The 17,833-nt window shown below is 48.2% G+C and overlaps 1 protein-coding gene across 3 annotated transcripts in view; it reads left to right on the top strand.

Moving 5' to 3' along the window:
- Kirrel1 (kirre like nephrin family adhesion molecule 1) overlaps positions 1-17,527 on the top strand; it is a 98,771-nt gene extending 81,244 nt beyond the window's left edge. For 2 of the 3 annotated variants that reach the window (XM_020176756.2, XM_074047761.1), the window contains 12 exons: positions 3,090-3,247; positions 5,102-5,252; positions 6,221-6,326; positions 6,459-6,607; positions 6,788-6,915; positions 7,548-7,722; positions 7,807-7,907; positions 9,396-9,594; positions 10,873-10,980; positions 11,108-11,247; positions 11,845-11,922; positions 12,140-17,527. In XM_020176756.2, coding sequence (XP_020032345.1) covers positions 3,090-3,247; positions 5,102-5,252; positions 6,221-6,326; positions 6,459-6,607; positions 6,788-6,915; positions 7,548-7,722; positions 7,807-7,907; positions 9,396-9,594; positions 10,873-10,980; positions 11,108-11,247; positions 11,845-11,922; positions 12,140-12,616 — 1,970 coding nt within the window. In that variant the 3' untranslated portion in view covers positions 12,617-17,527. The remainder of the gene's footprint in view (positions 1-3,089; positions 3,248-5,101; positions 5,253-6,220; positions 6,327-6,458; positions 6,608-6,787; positions 6,916-7,547; positions 7,723-7,806; positions 7,908-9,395; positions 9,595-10,872; positions 10,981-11,107; positions 11,248-11,844; positions 11,923-12,139) is intronic. The other variant, XM_020176759.2, reaches the window with a different exon arrangement.
- Positions 17,528-17,833: the final 306 nt, after the last annotated feature.

Here is a 17,833-nt window from a genome sequence, read left to right as displayed (position 1 = left end):
GGGAGAGGCCTCAAGAGCTGAAGGGAAGCTGGGAATGATCAGTACAGTTACACCTTTTCCTGAACCTCCCCCTGCTTTCTCTTGAGCCCCCAGACATCCCAGCACCTGCATCCCACAAAGGCAGTAAGAAGTATGACATTGTTACACCCCTCCTGCTTACCTGCCCACAGCCTTGGCTTTGGGCAACCTGGGGCCCAAAGACTGGGCAGGGCAGAACCGAGTAGCTGGCTCTGGATTCTGCTCCCTGCACACACCAGCCAGGCTTATAAACTTCCATCATTCCCTACCAAGGGCCTCCTGGCCTCCACCTCCCCGGGTCAACCTTTTTCACAGAATGGCCTCTTTCCTTCTTCCATATGGCTGGCTTTGAGGGAAGGCCTCTGCTCCCCCACAGATGCAGACACAGACATAATATAGATCTGGAGATCTACAGTTCATTATTCACAGTGATAACAACTGGAGTACAGCAGGGATGAGTGTGACTTTGGGGTCAGGTGGGCCTGGGCCACATCCCAGCTGTGCTACTTAACTCACTCTCTCATCTCTGAACACATTGGTATAACTTCCCTGAGCCTCAGTTCCTTTTCTGTAAATTGGAGTTAATGATATTTCCATGAAGGAATTAGTGAGATGTACTTTGTGGTAAGGATTAAATGAAATCATATATATGAGGTGCTTTAGGTGACATACAGTAAACATTCAATGAATGGTAGAAATTATTGTAGATCACTTTAACAGTTTACAATTGGCTTTGTATCCTTGATCTCCTTTTACCTCCTCAATAACAGGCTTAGGGAGTAAGTGTCAATGTTATTTTTTGAGATTTTTTACAAACAAAACTGAGGCTACAGACACATGAGCATATTAATATACAGATTTAAGTCATACATCATAAATACTTGCTCTTAAACACATGGACTCATTCCCTCTAATGGTGGCTGAACTGACACCTCCATCACCTTATTTTCCTTTGGCTTCATATGGTAGGCAGTGATAGGTTCATGGAGGATGGGCAGAGTTTAGAAAACTTTGCAAAATTCTAGAGTGAAGTACAAGTTGGTGGCAGAGGTGACAGATGGATGGTCTTTGCCTAAACAAAGGAAAGAAAACATGACAAAGGCAAGAGGGCCAATGGTAGGAAGTCCTTTGCCCTCTCCAGAGGAGGGACCCCACACACCTAGGTCTGGATGTGCATAGTGTCTCCACATATAGAGGCTCTGGGTTCTGCTAATCCAGAACTTTACTCTCCAGGGTGGCAGCAAGGTGTGACCTTAGAGGGGCCTGGGAAGACAGGAGACCCTGAGTTCCAGCTTCTTACTCATTTCTCTCCACATTTCTTTACTTTTCAAGCTTTTTCCCACCTCCATCCCAAACCTGGCCCCATCTGTCATTGGAACCAGATACACCAGGGAGTGAAGAGGTGGAGCCAGGGACTCAGAGGATAATTAGCCAGGCAGGAGCCAGAGCCATTGCTGGTTTTCATCAGGGAGTAAAGCTAACAGATTATACACATTTCAAGCGTGCTACCATTACAGTGTATACACAGTACTTCACCAACCTTCACAAGGGCCCAATGAGTGGACATTGCTAGGTCTCTGATGAAGAAAAGGAGGTTCAGTGTCTTTAGGGCCTCACCCAGCATTATACAGCAGGTAACCAAAGGTACTATGATTTGAAACCAAGGCAGGTGATTCTAAATTCCATTCTTTTCCCAATATACCAGTCAGCGTACATGAGTTGAACACAAGGCTCAGACAGACTGTAAGCTATAGGCAGTTCCCTTCTACTGGAGACCCCAGCACAGACCTTCATTTCACAAACTCCAGGACAGGACACCCCTGCCCTCTCCCTACTCCATCTTCCCAGCTCTACAGGCCACCCACAGTCTCCTCTCATGGGTCTCCTCTCAGAGTCCTCCTCTTTGTCAAAAAGAAGCGAAAAAAAAAAAAAAATCCTTCCTTCTCATTTCTGGCTGACAAACAGTGAATGGGCCAAAAAGATTATAATGAAAAACCTCTGCCTTTAACCCATCAGTTGCTCATTCATTAATCACCAAATATCCCCCTCCATCCCCAAAGAATCTGCTATCCACCAAGCTCTGGCTAGACACTGGGTATTTAAGAGTAAACAAGAAGAGCCCCTGCCATCAGGGAACTTACGGTCTGGTTCACCTTATCATTTAGAAACCTGTGAAGATACAGTAGAGACAGGCCCCCATTTACTAGCAGGAGACACCTATCAATTAATTCTATAAGCATTTAGCCTACTTTGGACACATTGCAGGCACTAGAGACTGCATACAAATATTAATGAGACAGCATCCTGCCTGATTTTCCAAGGGATAACAGTTTTGGTTGGGGCAGGGATAGATAATTGTCTTAAGCAACCCAAATACAGTGGGTGCTTTGAGCTCTAAGTGACTGGCTGTGCATGGGCATAGAAGCTTTGTGTATCACCTGGGATTTGAACAGGATGAGAGAACATGCTACATAGAGAGAACAGCATAAACAAAGCAAAGAAGTGAGAAACTGCAGAAGACCCCAGAACCAGAGGCCAAGGTGCTTGGAATTCATGCCCTAGGCAGTTGCAGCATTGAAGGTGTTTGAGCAGATGAGTAGCAGTCTTAGCTGTGCCATGGGGAAAGTAACCTGTTAAAAGTGTGATGGACAGAGATGCTGTAATGGGCTTACCCATCTGGCTGCTGCAGAGCAGAGAAGCAGATTGGGGGGTTGGTGGATGTAAGAAGCCCTGTGAAGGTAAACACCCTTCCCCAGTGTATGAGCTGTACTCAGACCCTAAGATAGCCCAGTCCTTTCCTAAGTGTGAGGCTACCCCTCCATCTGTAGTATATGTCCTTAAGCAGTGGTAGGGAGTGAAGCACCAAAGTAGGAAAGACTAACCCATAGGGGCTGGAGAGCTTGTGGGCTGAGGATCTTGGTTGAAGCCACCACAGGAGCAGTACACACAGTGGTTTTTAGAGGTGGGGCAGTACGCGCTGCAGAAAGGGAGACTCCATGCAGATAGAGGGACACCTCCATGGTGAGCCTGTGTTAGCTATACTCTTGCCTTACTTTGGTTTGCTCTCACAGTCCCTCCAGAAGACACCAGGATTGATGGAGGCCCTGTAATTCTGCTGCAAGCAGGCATCCCCCACAACCTCACATGCCGAGCCTTCAATGCCAAGCCTGCCGCCACCATCATCTGGTTCCGGGATGGGACACAGCAGGAGGGTGCTGTGGCCAGCACGGTGAGACCTGCCTGCTCCTCTGGCTTGTCTTGGGCTCAGCCCCAGGTCATCTTTCGTTTCCCATATGTGTCTGACCACAGACTTAGGGGGCTACAGGTGTGAGAAGGGCCTTTCAGAAGTCATCTGGCTCAACACTTTCATTGGACAGTTCAGAAAATTGAGGTTCAGAGAAGAGAAGTAGGTTCTCAGGTTCATTGTGCCATTCAGTAGCTGAGCAAAAATAAAGAGTAATCGTAATAGTAGGTGCTATTGATTAACCACCTCCTGCGTGCCAGGTACTGAGTATAATAAGCACTTTATGGAGAGTCTGTCCCGCTCCTCACAGAAGTCCCAAAAAGTAGGTGCTACTTCCAACTTACCAAGGGGGAAACTGATGACCAGAGAAGTTGAGTGTCTTGCCCAAGATCACAGCAGAATTAGGATTTGTACCTGGGTCTGATTGCACAGTCTCTCCACTGATGCCTTCTCATCTTTTCTTTCTGCATCAAGTTGGCATATTATCACAATAATCATAAGTAAGAGGCTGAAGAAGTAGGGACTATATAGTTCATACAGATGAGGAAGCCCTAGCAGCAAAAGACATTAAGTGACTTGCCCAGTATCACATGGCAAAGTTGCAGTAGAGTCCAAATCTGACTGGGGTTCCTTCTTCTAGCTGTAGGCAAAAACACATGTGCACCCAGCCCTTTGTTGAGTGCTGTGGGAGAAACTTGTCACTGTTGTGAAAGAGATTGTCTACCTGTGTTCCTGGAGTATGAGCCCGGGGGTACTTGGATTCTAACTTTAGCTCTGCCTTTAATGCACTGTATTGCTTTAGGCAATCACTTCACTTCTCTCTGGCCATATTTTCACCATTTGATACATGGTCATTTGGCCTCAGTAGGGCTTAACCTTTTCATCACCAAGAACTCTTATTTTTCTCCTATAGGGCTACTCGTATTAAACTATTCTGGCAGCCAAACAAGTCCATTTGTTGATACCATTTTTGTCCACTCCCCCTTTTCATTCATTTAAGATCATAGTGCTTCAAAACTTTATAACTGTTAATGCATTGGCCTGGTACTGCTCAGCCCCTAAAAGATGCATGATGGCTGTACAACTGAGGGTTCCTATAACCACATTTGGTAATCTCAGCTTAGATGTCACTGAACCAATGTGAGTCTTCTAACCTCTAAGTCCCTTCCCTGCCCTTAAGGAATTTGCAGCTTAGCAGGAGAGACCCTACACAGAAACATTCACACATGGTACCTGCAAACAGAGGTGGGTTGGCAGGATGGCCTGACTATAAGGCACCAGTTCAGGCTGGGAGAGAGCACTGAGGGCTGGGCTGGCCCAGGAAGGCTTTCCAGAAAAGGAGGGACTTGCACTAGACTCAGAGAATTCCAGGATTAAGGCTCAATCCAATCCCATGGGAAAAGTGTTCAGCACAAAGAGGGAACCTCATGTAAGCTAGGAACTTCAGTTTGTAACAATATATCAGCATTGATGCATCTGTTGTGATAAATTATCACACTAATGCATGATGCTAATAACAAAGAAAACTGAGATAGGAAGGAGTACAGAAACTCGACTTTTTATTCAGTTTTTCTATAAACTTAAAACTGCTCTACCCTGAGTTCAAACCCCAGTACCAAACACACACACACACACACACACACAACACACCACCACCAACAAAAAACAAAACATGGAGAAGAAGTTGAGAACAGGGGAGGGTACTGAGCTGTAAAGTCCCCCTCCAGGCCAGGCCCATCTCTCAGTTCCCCCTGAAAGCAGAGGGGTTTTGGTTTTTGTTGTTGTGTTTTGTTTTGTTTTTTTAGTTTGACCATATCTCCCACCTTTGTCCTACCCCAGGAATTGCTAAACGATGGGAAGAGGGAGACCACCATCAGTCAGCTGCTCATCAACCCCACAGACCTGGACATTGGGCGTGTCTTCACCTGCCGCAGCATGAATGAGGCCATCCCCAGTGGCAGGGAGACTTCTATAGAGCTCGACGTGCATCGTGAGTGGGGTCCTGGGGAGGAGTAGTCTGGGACAGTGAGGTGAGGATGGGATATAGAAAACCTTTGAGAATTAAAAACCTTGAGACCCCAGGACAAATGCTTTCTTTATCTCCTTCAATTCCCTTGTTTGAACTGTGGGCACCGAGGACTGGTGTAAACCAGTGTGTGACTTTGGACAATGATTATTCTCTCTGAGCCTCCATTTCTAATTCTGGATAATTATAGAAGAAAAAATGTTGGTCTAGGGTCCCTTACTCACAATTCCAAACAAAAGTGACTGGGTAGCAAAGCCTGTACCCAGGCTCCTTGTATTTTCTTATTTAGCCAAAGAGTCATACATTTCACTGTAGAGGTATTCATGTGTGTCACTGAAGGGTGTTGCCCAGACACTTCTGGGGAATCTTACACTGTAAAGAAGCTATGACAACACGACTTTTATAAGATTTGAAAAATTCCAAATTCTCAAACACATCCAGTTCCAAGGATTTCAGATAAGGGATTGTGAACCTGTACCTATTTTGAGGGATTGTGAGCATTAAGTAAGTGATAGTGGAAGGGCATCTAGTATTAATAGAGTAGGCTTACATGGTAGGTGCTCAATAAATTCCCTCTGCCCAGGGAACCACAGGGGTTAAGGGGCAGAGTGGGGTGGGAGGGGCTGCAATTGGTGATGCTCTCACCCTTTTAATGAGCCAAGCGAGCCCATACCGACGCCTAGTGGTATCAGTGGGTCATTGCATCCATTGAATAATCTGTCCTTTGGGTATCATCCTTGGTGGTCAATCAGTCTAGCCAGCCCCCTAGAGGCTCTGTGTAGAAAAAGTAAAGGAGATGGCTTATTTATTGGACCTGGTATACTGCAAGCACAAATTCTCAGAGCATACCAGAATGGTGAGGTCTTAAGTTTAAGTGGGAGGGAAAAAGAAACCTGACGGACAGAAAAGACCTCTTGACTCTTACTTTGCAGACCCCCCTACAGTGACCCTGTCCATTGAGCCACAGACCGTGCAGGAGGGTGAACGTGTTGTCTTTACATGCCAGGCCACAGCTAACCCTGAGATCCTGGGCTACAGGTGAAAGGGTTGGGCTACTGGAGAGGCTCTTGAGACCAGGGTGGTTGGGGGTACCGGAGAAGTCAGCATCCTTGGGCACAACTGAGAGGGTTCCAAGTTCTGATCTCACTCTTATGTTGCCTCCTCCCCCAGGTGGGCCAAAGGGGGTTTCTTGATAGAAGATGCCCACGAGAGTCGCTATGAAACAAATGTGGACTATTCCTTTTTCACGGAACCTGTGTCTTGTGAGGTTCACAACAAAGTGGGGAGCACCAACGTCAGCACTTTAGTAAATGTCCACTGTGAGTAGCTGGAAGGGCAGGAACCTTCAAAGGCCTCAGGTGGAAGGTTGGGCAAGGCCCAGTGAACCTGTAGAGACAGGGGAGTAAACATGGGGAGGTAGCAGGGCAGGAAAAGGAAGTGAGGGGCTTACTGGAGTGGCCCCCCTTGAGACCTTGATGAGTTGCTTCTGTCTCCTTCAGTTGCCCCCCGAATTGTAGTTGACCCCAAGCCCACAACCACAGACATTGGCTCTGATGTGACCCTCACCTGTGTCTGGGTTGGGAATCCCCCCCTCACCCTCACCTGGACCAAAAAGGACTCAAACATGGTAAGTCTCTCTCTACCCATCCTGAGTGCTGGGAGGAAAGGGCATGGTCACAGGGGTGCATGAGCAAAGGGAGGGCCAGGATTATTTTTTGGTTTCAATCTGGGATATTTCTAAGGTCTTGAAATTTGGAGAAGCACAGTACTTGCAATCAGCCTCATTCCTTCTTTCCTGTATTTGCATGGGATTCAGAGTGAGGTGGAAGGAGGGATGAGGGTTTGAGGTGATGATGCTACACTGGCAAAAGATCTGGTAAATTAATGGTGGACAGGAAAATGAGGCAGCTGGGATGATGCACCAGAGAAGAGGTTGATTCTACAGCTCTAGAGACCCACATTAGACAGTTAGAGCCAGAATTGTAGGAAGAGGACTTTCAAAATAAAATGTTACCTGGTTTGGCAATAAAAATACTAGAACAGATCAGCAGAAGGGACGGTATCCTTTTAAAATTATTGCAGCCATCACCTGCCCTCTCTGGCCTCCATCCTGTCCCTGCCCACTACTATAATGATGGTGTCTAGAGTCAGGGGATGGATCAACTGGACTGGGGACCCCCTTTTCCCTTTGGGGAATTCACTTGTGGCCCTTCCTGTTTTCTTTCCCATGCCTCCAATGTGGGGCCCTCACGGACCTAGGGGCCCAGGCCTCCTGGCTCCCCACCCGAGGCTGCTCTCTCTGCCCAGGTCCTGAGTAACAGCAACCAGCTGCTGCTGAAGTCGGTGACCCAGGCAGATGCTGGCACCTACACCTGCCGAGCCATTGTGCCTCGGATCGGTGTGGCTGAGAGGGAGGTACCACTTTATGTGAACGGTGAGTGGCCTGAGTGCGGTGGGGGCCTGGTAGACAGGTGCTGCAGTTTCTGCCTGGCCCTAACTGTGACTTTTTTGCTTCCAGGGCCTCCCATTATCTCCAGTGAAGCAGTGCAGTATGCTGTAAGGGGTGATGGTGGCAAGGTGGAGTGTTTCATTGGGAGCACACCACCCCCTGACCGAATTGTGAGTGCTGGGACCAGCCTCTGGACAGCCAGCCCCTCTTCTCTGCACTTGCCCAGCTCCTCCAGCTTGCACCCTCAGTTTCCTCATCCCTTTTCTGGTCTTCAAATTCAATGCCTTGTCTGCCTATTCTTTTACCTGTGTAAATCCCATCTCCTCCTTTATTTCTGTGACCCTGAGCAAATTATTTAGTTTTGGACCTGCTTCTTTATCTGAAAAACAGAGGCCAAAAACTGTACTGATAGAATTGCCTTGAGAAGTTACTGTACCAACAGTTGTGAAGAGTCTAGTGGAGCATCTGGTACTCAGGTCACCATTAGCTCCTCTTGCACTTTCCCAGCAAAGGTGCTTGCTCTGTCCTCCCTCACTTCCCATCCTTGTATGTAATTCTTGGCCTTTTCTTTCCTTCCTCCTCCTCCCTCCTTCCCTCATTCTGTGTTTTCCTCCCTCCCCATTAGTTCTTCTTCTCACTCTGCCCCACTCTTCTCTGTCTTCTCCTGCCTTCCTCTCACCAGCCCCTCACCACTCCCTCCTCCTTTCTCCTCTTCCCCACACCATGAGCCATTAATTCCTTCCATGACCATTAACCGTCAAACCCCTCATCACATTTAATGACCATTTGGCTAACTCCAGGGCTGTCCAGGGACACTTCATTACCACAGCAGGCGGCTTGGCTCCCGGGGGGCTTTCCTTGCAGAGCTAGGAGGATTGATCTCTGGAAAGGAGCCAATGCTTGCTCCCCCTTCCTTAGCTTCCATTCTGCAGAAAGGACACATGGGGAAATGCCTCCGTCAGGAGGTCGGGGATAGAAGGACTGGGGGGATATTCCTCTCTATTTCCTGCCTGTTATAAGAACACTTAGATGGGTCTCCAGATACAGCCAGGCAGGTTTATGTGTGTTGGTTAAAGTTAAGACTGAAGACAGAGTTGTGTGTGATTAGAATCTCAGGCTAGACTTGAAGGAAACCTTGAAGCATTGTCCAGTGCTAACCTGGTTCTTTCATTTTACAGATGAAGAAACTGAGGTGTAGAGAGGGAAAGGGAAGCTACACAGGGACTCTGGGATGGGAGAGAGCAGGATAGGAAGCCAGGGTTCTAGACCCAACTCAGAACTTTCTCAGCAACATCTGGGGTTCCCAAATGTCAGTTCCTTGGATCAACTACATCCACATCACACGGGATCACTATAAAAAAAACTCTCAGGACATTCATATTTAGGACATAAGCCTCAAGAATCTATTTTTAAGAGTCTTTCTAGGTAAATCTGAAGTTTGCCATGTTTGAGAACCATTGCTCCTCTTAGAGAGGAGGTTCAGTGCCAAGGGTTCAGTTGATTGATGTAGGTTGTTACCTGATGAGTGTTAGGCTGGACTTGGTGGCACACAGGTCACATGGGAGTGAAGGTATCTTAAGGGAGGATTAGGTGACACCAGGGCACATGCTTCTGCCACCTGTGTCTTTCTTACCTTCTTCCTGTCCTCTCCACCCCAGGCCTGGGCATGGAAGGAGAACTTCCTGGAGGTGGGGACCCTGGAACGCTATACAGTGGAGAGGACAAACTTGGGCAGTGGGGTGCTGTCCACACTCACCATCAACAATGTCATAGAGGCCGATTTCCAGACCCACTACAACTGCACTGCCTGGAATAGCTTCGGACCAGGCACAGCCATCATCCAGCTGGAAGAGCGAGGTGACTGGCCATGCTGGCTGTCTGGCTGGGGTACAGGGCAACCTGGGAATTCTCCTCCCTCTTCTCCCCGGGGCAGAGCACAGAGGGAGAGAACTCTTTCTCTTGGGGGTCACCACCAGAAAGAAGCTGGCCTCCATGTGCAGCCAGGGAAATTTGCTCACAAATTTATCTAGTACTTTTATGAGGCAGGCTCTATAGGGACATCCATGAACAACATGCAGTCTCTGCCCACAAGGAACAGGAACTTTCAGCTTAGTGGAGTAACTTACAAGATAGAAGCAAATGAACTCAGAGAAAATCAAATGATCTGTACAAGGGATTAAACTTTCTTACCTCATTGAGTTGTTGTAAGGATTAAATGAAAGAATATTAATAAAATGCCTGGCATATAATAGGTGCTTAGTAAGTTTGGGTCCCCTCCCATACACACACACAAATACACACACACACATACACACACACACACACCTCTTCAAGAATCCTTAATCTGATAAGAGAGTCACTTCCCTTCTTCAGGCTTGTCTGGATAAGGGAAGTATGATCTTTGACTTTGGGGCACTCTCAAGTCTGATGAAGGAAAGATAGCATTTGTTTTTTATTTAGTTTTTATTTTGGAGGGACTGTTGAGAACCAGTCATTGATACTGCAGATGGGGAACCCACAGTTCGGATTTAGCTGAGGCTGCCTGTGAGGGGTGAAGTGTGGTAGACAAAGTAATGTGGGGCTCAGCAGGGAAAAAAACAGGATGTGGATCCAACAAGGACTGCCCATAGGAGATAGAAGGCCAGAGGCAGGATTCATGAGCTCCTTCTCAGCTCGGGAAGCAGAGGGAAATAAGGAGGAATGTCAGAACCCCAGCAATGCAGTGCAGATAGAGGAGGCATACAGTTTGTATGAAGAAGGAGGTTGAAACACAGGTGGCATGTAAGAAAATCTGGAGACAGCTGACCTCAAACAAGAGCCGGGGAAGGAGGAACCAGGCCTCATGGGCAGGTGGGTCAAAAGAGGTAGTCAGGCAACAAGAGGCCAGGGTCAAGCTGAGGCACAGCTTGCAGGGATTGTACACAACCATGACCTCACCTGAAGCACAGTCATCAGTCCAACCACAACCAGACCTCTCAGATCTCACAGAATCCACAAGTTCAATCAAAATTTAGCCTTGTATACACAATCCAGGATCGCCACTGTGCCTTGCGGCTGAACCTTCAGCCAACACTGAGCTCAGATCCCAGTGTGGCTCCATCCTCACCTCTACTCCTTTCCTTCCCCCATCGGAAGAGGTGTTACCTGTGGGCATCATCGCTGGGGCCACAATTGGCGCAGGCATCCTGCTCATCTTCTTCTTCATCGCCTTGGTGTTCTTCCTCTACCGGCGCCGCAAAGGCAGTGAGTATAGGCTCTTCACAACCACAGCACTCTCCTCTTTGCAGGGCACAGCAGAGGCTGGCAATTTGCTGGCCACTACAGAGGCCAGTTAAACAACATCTGGCCCAACTGTATCTCCCTGTCCCAGGTCGAAAGGATGTGACCCTAAGGAAGCTGGACATCAAGGTGGAGACTGTGAACAGAGAGCCACTCACAATGCATTCTGACCGGGAGGACGATACTGCCAGCGTATCCACAGCGACCCGGGTCATGAAGGCCATCTATTCAGTGAGGGTCCTGCTCCTCCCCAGCTTAGTGCTTTTTTCATACTCCTAGAACTAACCCCACCCAGTATCTAATAATTGCTATCATCTCTCCTCCTTCAGTGAAGTCACCCCACCCACACACACCGACATGCTCACCAGTACACTGATACACTAACACACCCATGCATACTCACATACACTCACACATACACACTCTCACACACACATTCATGCTAAGCTAAGTTCCCTCCAGTAGACGATGGGGGGAGCGGGGGTGAGGGATGGCCCTCTTTAGAATTTCTTTACCCCACACAGAGTCAGAATTGGAAACCCTTAGATATTTTCTAGTCCAATCCCCTCATCTCTGAAATGAGGACGTAGTCCCAGATAACAGCAATGACATACCCAAGGTCACATTGCATGTTAGCAACAAAATTAGTGCTGGAGCTCACGTCTTTGGCCTCTTCCCACCACATCCCATATACTCTGCAAGGAAAGAATATATAGAACAAAAGTCTGCCCTGACTCCAGACCCTTCCATTAGCAGGTGGCCTCTGGGCATACGGTTGGGGTTGGCAAGGGGGGGATAAGAATCCTGATCCCCATTCCTGCTCTGCAGTCCTTTAAGGATGATGTGGACCTGAAGCAAGACCTGCGCTGTGATACCATTGACACCCGGGAGGAGTATGAGATGAAGGTGGGTAAAGGGACTGGGGCTGGGTATAAGGGCTGGTTGGGAAGCTGAGATCCTACTGGGAGGAGGTGAGGACAGGCATGAAGAATGGTTAGGTCTGCTGAAGGAGCAGAGGAGGAGGAGTGGTGCTGGATGGGAGCAGGGGAGAGCCCATAGTGAGACCTGATCCCCCTCAAGAAGGAACTCCCACCTCCCATTCTCTTCTCTCATTGCCCCGCAGGACCCCACCAATGGCTACTATAATGTACGTGCCCATGAAGACCGCCCGTCCTCCAGGGCAGTGCTGTATGCTGACTACCGTGCCCCTGGCACTACCCGCTTTGATGGCCGCCCCTCATCCCGTCTCTCCCACTCCAGTGGCTATGCCCAGCTCAATACGTACAGCCGGGCTCCCACCTCTGACTATGTCCCTGAGCCTTCATCCTCTGGCCCTGCTGCCCCAGCTGGTACTGACACAACAAGCCAGCTGTCCTACGAGAACTATGAGAAGTTCAACTCCCATCCCTTCCCTGGGGCAGCTGGGTATCCCACCTACCGACTGGGCTACCCCCAGGCCCCACCTTCCGGCCTGGAGCGGACCCCATACGAGGCATATGACCCCATCGGCAAGTATGCCACAGCCACTCGATTCTCCTACACTTCCCAGCATTCGGACTACGGCCAGCGATTCCAGCAGCGCATGCAGACTCACGTGTAGGGACCGGAGCCTGGCTGGGGCATCTCTGCGGGGCAGAGGAGAAGGCTTTCACAGCTGTTCCCTGATATTCAGGGGCGTAGCTCGTTGCTCCTTTCAGCCTTCCTCCTCCCGCTGTGGCAGGTGGGGAGCAGGTCTCCCGGAAACACCCCGTCCCGAGGATGGTGCTCTGCGCATGCCCCAGCCTCCTGGGCCTGCCCTTCCCTCTTCTTCGGGAGGATGTGTCTCTTCTGACCTGCACTCTTGCCTGACCCCAGCATGGGGACAGGGAAAGTAAAGGTTGGGGAGAACAGAGGGGCCACTTTTTAGCATTCCCTTTCTATCCCACCCCTCTGGTCTCCCATAAGTGGACAAGGGGGGTAGATGGGAGTGGGCAGGCTTTGACCTAGGGGACATGAAGTATGGAATAGGTGGTTCTGGTACAGACAGATGGAAAAGGGGATAGCCAGGCCAGTCCTTCTGTTGTCTGCCCTGGGTGCATCTCTCCTTCCTCAGGGGACTGCAGATGGTATCTTGCATTTAGTTTAGCTCTTGTCTACAAAACAGACCTAACGCTGAGTTCAGATCCAGCCCCCGCTTAGCTGGGATCAAAATGCAGTCAATCTGGCTGCTACTCTGGACTCCTGTCAGCGTGTGAAAATGATCCAGAAATCACCAGTGGCTCTGCTGCTTTTCCTTCTCCTCTGTACTGGGCCAACCAGATGGTGGAGAAAGTAAGGTCAGGACCACATCTTGGTTACCATCAACAGATCCCTGTGTGCTGCATGGCAGTTCCCAGTTCCAACACCAGAGGGAGCAACTCAAGCCTACTCCCTGTATTTTACTCCACTTCCTGGTTTTAACTCTTGAGCCTGTGTAGGGGGTGATAGGGTGGTGTAGGGTGCTAAAGGCTATTTTTCAAAGGCAACAAAAAAACAATGAAAACCTCATTTGGAAAGAAAAGCTGTAGGGTTCTCCCACCCAAATACAAGTCCCAATGGAAAGGAAAGGGGGCACCCGTCCTCTACCAGGTTCCTAACACCCACCATTACCTTACAGTCTCCAAGCACTTTTGAGTCCATTTTATACAGCCAGGTGGTGAGACCTATCACACCTGCAGGTGGGTTCTGATAGAGTTCTTATGGGGCCTGGTTCTCAGACTCTGCTGCCCTACCTTAGGCCCTACCAGCTGGTTAGAGACCACCTTCCAGGGGACATGGGAGATGCTCTCCCCAGACAAGTTTGGGTTAAGTATCTTTTTTTTTTTTTTCTCAGATCAATCAGATTCCTTCTTCCACTTTCAGTGCCTTGAGTGTCAAGCTTTGGATGACCATCCCTGTGTGTGCAGTTGTGTAGGGAATCAGTACTTGTGAGCTTCAGACAGGTTGTCCAGTGTTACAGTGTCAGGAGAGACAGGTGGGGGAAGAGGCCAAGAAATGGCCCTGAAAGAGAACTTGTACTAACCCAGAAGAAGACAGTAGTTCAAAGGGCACTGCAGGCATGCCATGGCCCATGTTTTCTCATCCCACACATTGTGCACATATGTCTACACACACATTCCATACCACTGCTGTTTAGCCACCACCTTCTGACCAAAGATAATAGGTGCTCCAACGAGAACCTATAACCCTCCACCCATCCTCACCTCGCCTTCCCAAGGACCCACATCTGGAGCTGGCTGTTTTCCATCTCCCCAGTGCAGCCAGCCCAACGGGGGTGCAATTCCCAGAATTCTCCTTGCCCTTTCTTGGTGGTCACCATTCATTAGTCATGTTCTCTTTAATGAGTTACATGCTCATCAGCCACGGACCATCACCACCCTTACAGATGGGCCTGTGAGGTGACATTCCCAACCATCCCCTTGCTGGTAGAGACCAGATAATACCCAGGAAGCAGGTAGCTTCAATTCCACCTTAACAGGCAGCTTCTGGTGTCCTCTTTCACTCTAGCCTGATCAGTTCCTGCAGAGTGGGCCCAATTTGGGACACTTACAGCCTCCCAACTATATTCCATCCCAGAAACACCACACCTTCCTGCAGAATCCTTGCCCGAGAGCTCAGTGAGAAGGTCTGTTAAGAATGTAGTTCCCTGGGCAAGTAAATTCATGCAAATTTTTATTTTTGTAGACACCAGAAGCCATGGGTAATCCAAACACTTTAAGTCTAAACACTGTGACTTATTTTGAATATTCATTTTGTTTTGGGTTTTGTCAGATTCTCTTATTTCCCCTTTTTTGGTCTCAATAGTAGGTCAAGCAGAGCAGCGCTAAAGTCACTGGGTAACTCAGCTAGCACTGTAGGAGAGTTGAGAAAGGAAGCCTGATCGGGAGCTCTGTCACTGTCCTCTGCAACCCAACACATTACTGGGGGCTCATAAGTATAATGTCATGCACCATGGAAGCGCCAAGGGAACATCAGCAACTGGAGCAGTCTCTGTACTCTGCACCTGAGACTCTGCACCATCAGAATTGAAGTAGGGGTCTGTCTGTTAGGCCAAGTGGAATAGCTTGTCTAGTCCGGGGAATTGAAGGTACCCTTGGTCACAGGACTCTGTTGTCTGAGGCTGAAGTCCTTCAGCATGGTGCCCCAGTTCTTGGTGATCCTGATCACCTGTGACATTATTGTTTTAGTGGGAAGAGTAACAGGCTAGAGGTCAGGAGATCCAGGACCCAGTTCTGCAGCTACCATTTGCTGAATGACCTTGTCCTAATCTCATTGCCTCCTATTTTCTGGCCTGCAAAATCTGGAAAAGGGCTGCACAAACCTAGAACTATTTTGTTTTTGTTGTGTTCATTTGGGGAGGTCAGATGGATTGCTACCCATCCTTGGAAGAAGTTTGATGCAGTATGCAATCAAAGAGGGATGGGAAGCCAGGACTGGGGAGTTCTTTCCTACTGAAAGAAGCTTTTACCATGGGCTTTATTATTTTGTCAGCCATCCTAAACCTGACCGAAGTCAGGTTATCTGTACTGCTCCCACTTTGTCTCTGACTAGGGCATGGTGAGTTTCCTTTATTGGACTCCCAGATTACAGATACCTACTTCTGTGTCAGAAATGAGATCCACCCTCCACTTGTTCTTCAGGAACATGCTCCTGGCCTGAGACGGCTTGCTCTGCTTGCCAAGCAAGGTGAAGCCTGCAGTCCAAGGTGTCTTGAGCTGGAGGTCAAAACTGAGTACAACTGACCCCTCCATGAGGGAGCATGCTGCAAGGGGAACTGGTGAAGGGAATTGTGGTGCAGGAGTTTTGACATAAACTTTGGATCCTGAAAAGGTTCTTGTGACTGGGTGAGCCATGGTCTCTGTTTGTAGAGGGCCCATCTTGCTTCCGCAGGAATGGCCCAAAAGTCATCCACAGGATTTGCATGAAGCAAACCCCATCATAAATGTGAAAGGAGAGTATCCAGAAGTGAGAGCATACTAGGCTCTCACAAATACAGGCATGGAATAAAAAAGGCTAGCTTGGCCACCCTGTCTGGTCAAAATGTTCCTGCCTTATGCCAGCAGTTGCTTTCCTCACCATTTTGAGTGGAGCTTTTTGTTTGTGCTCAGTGGTATGAAGCACATTGTAGGGGAGTCTCTTGCACTTGTAACCTATTGTTAACTTGTGAATCATGAGTCCCAGGCTCCTTAAAATGCAGTTAGATGGTCTCCTTGTACACTTGACCCACATACATAGCAATGTTAGGCCATTGGGGTTTGAAGAAACCCATGTTAAAGCCAAGATTCCATTTGGAGTCACTTCTCTGAGGCTCAGCCACTGCCTCACTGCTGTGTGGACACTGGTATTCCTACAGCTGAACTCTAGGACCTTCCAAGGCCACCCTAGGCTCGGAAACCCTGGATTCTCTCCCATTTTAGTTCTGTTGACCTGAACTTGGGCACTGTTCTGTGCTGGTACCGAACACTCTGTGTGTTGAAGGAGTCATCAGAAAGAATTAGTGAGGCTCCTAAGCCCCATGACGAGGTGATAACAACACTGGGGTGCACAAACAGATGTCATTGGACAGGCATTTATTTTTGTGAAAAGGCTATAAAATTAACTTCCCATTCCCTTCTCCCCGTACCCCCACCCTCCATGGTATCTCTCCTAAAGGCCAGATTGTTTCTAAGCAGCACTGGCTAAACTTTGACTGCTGGGTCCTGACACTTTGCCTCTGGACTGGTGGAAAGGACTGAGATGTGTGGCCTGGGAGATTTCTGAATTTGGGAGATTGGGGGAAGAATCCCATTTTCTTGCATCACTGTGAGGGAGCTCCAGGCCCTGTCCCTGGAGAAATAATTGCTGCGCAGAAATCACGGGCCATAGTGGGCAGTTCTGGTACAAGCCTGCCCTTAAAAAATAATAATAAACTCCATGTGCATAGGACTACCATTCTTTCCTACCAGTATGCTGTCCCCCACCCCTGGCTTTTGGCTTGGCCTGACCACTGGCCTTTGCAAGTTGGTGGGCCAGCATTCTTCTGTTCGCTTCTGGAGCTCTTCAAATGCAGCCCCTGGGAACACCCAAACTCTGGGGAGAGAACAAATTGCCAACACAATCAAATTCTTACCACAATCTCCTTAGCAATAGTGACCCAGAAGATTTCAATTTTACCAGGAAGAGACCCAAGTCTCCCTGGGGTCACATTTTCTACCCCAGCCATTCTTGGGATTGCAAAACCTTTATTTCTGGCTCCAGTTGAATTTTCTCCACCCAAATTCCAATGATAAATGGATCCATGATGATAATTAAGAGAAGAGAAAAAAATATTATTTTTGTTAGGACAAACCATCGTAGATTTTTAGCAATGTGTATCTGTGTGTCCCTCACACCTTTTCCTATTCTGCCTTGTTTTCCTTTTTTTTAAATATTATGTACTATATTTTTAGTCTCAAACACACTATATATTATATATATTTAATTTTTTATATATATATAAATGTTTTAAAAAGTGCCATTGTTTGTGTTATTTAATCCCTGAGCAGCTAGTTATTTAAAAGTCTGCGTGGTTTGGGGTGAATGGTCCAGATCTGGGAGAAAGATAAGTTTGGGACTGAGATTGCAGAAGTTATATATGTGTATCACCTTCAGGCCGTGTGGCAAACACATTCTATTCACTGATTTGTGACTGTTGCAGAAACCTGAGGCCAGTTACAGCAGTTCAGGGACAAACAGCTAAGAGTTCGATACTTTTAGAACATTGCATACCAATGTTCGGTGCCAAATCTTGATTATGAAGACAGGAGAGGAGGGGGTTGAA

This window comes from Castor canadensis, chromosome 11 (genome assembly GCF_047511655.1).
Source record: "Castor canadensis chromosome 11, mCasCan1.hap1v2, whole genome shotgun sequence".
Classification (NCBI taxonomy): Eukaryota; Metazoa; Chordata; class Mammalia; order Rodentia; family Castoridae; genus Castor; species Castor canadensis.
The sequence above is the reverse complement of the archived record's forward strand: the minus strand, read 5'-3'. Positions and strand labels throughout refer to the sequence as shown.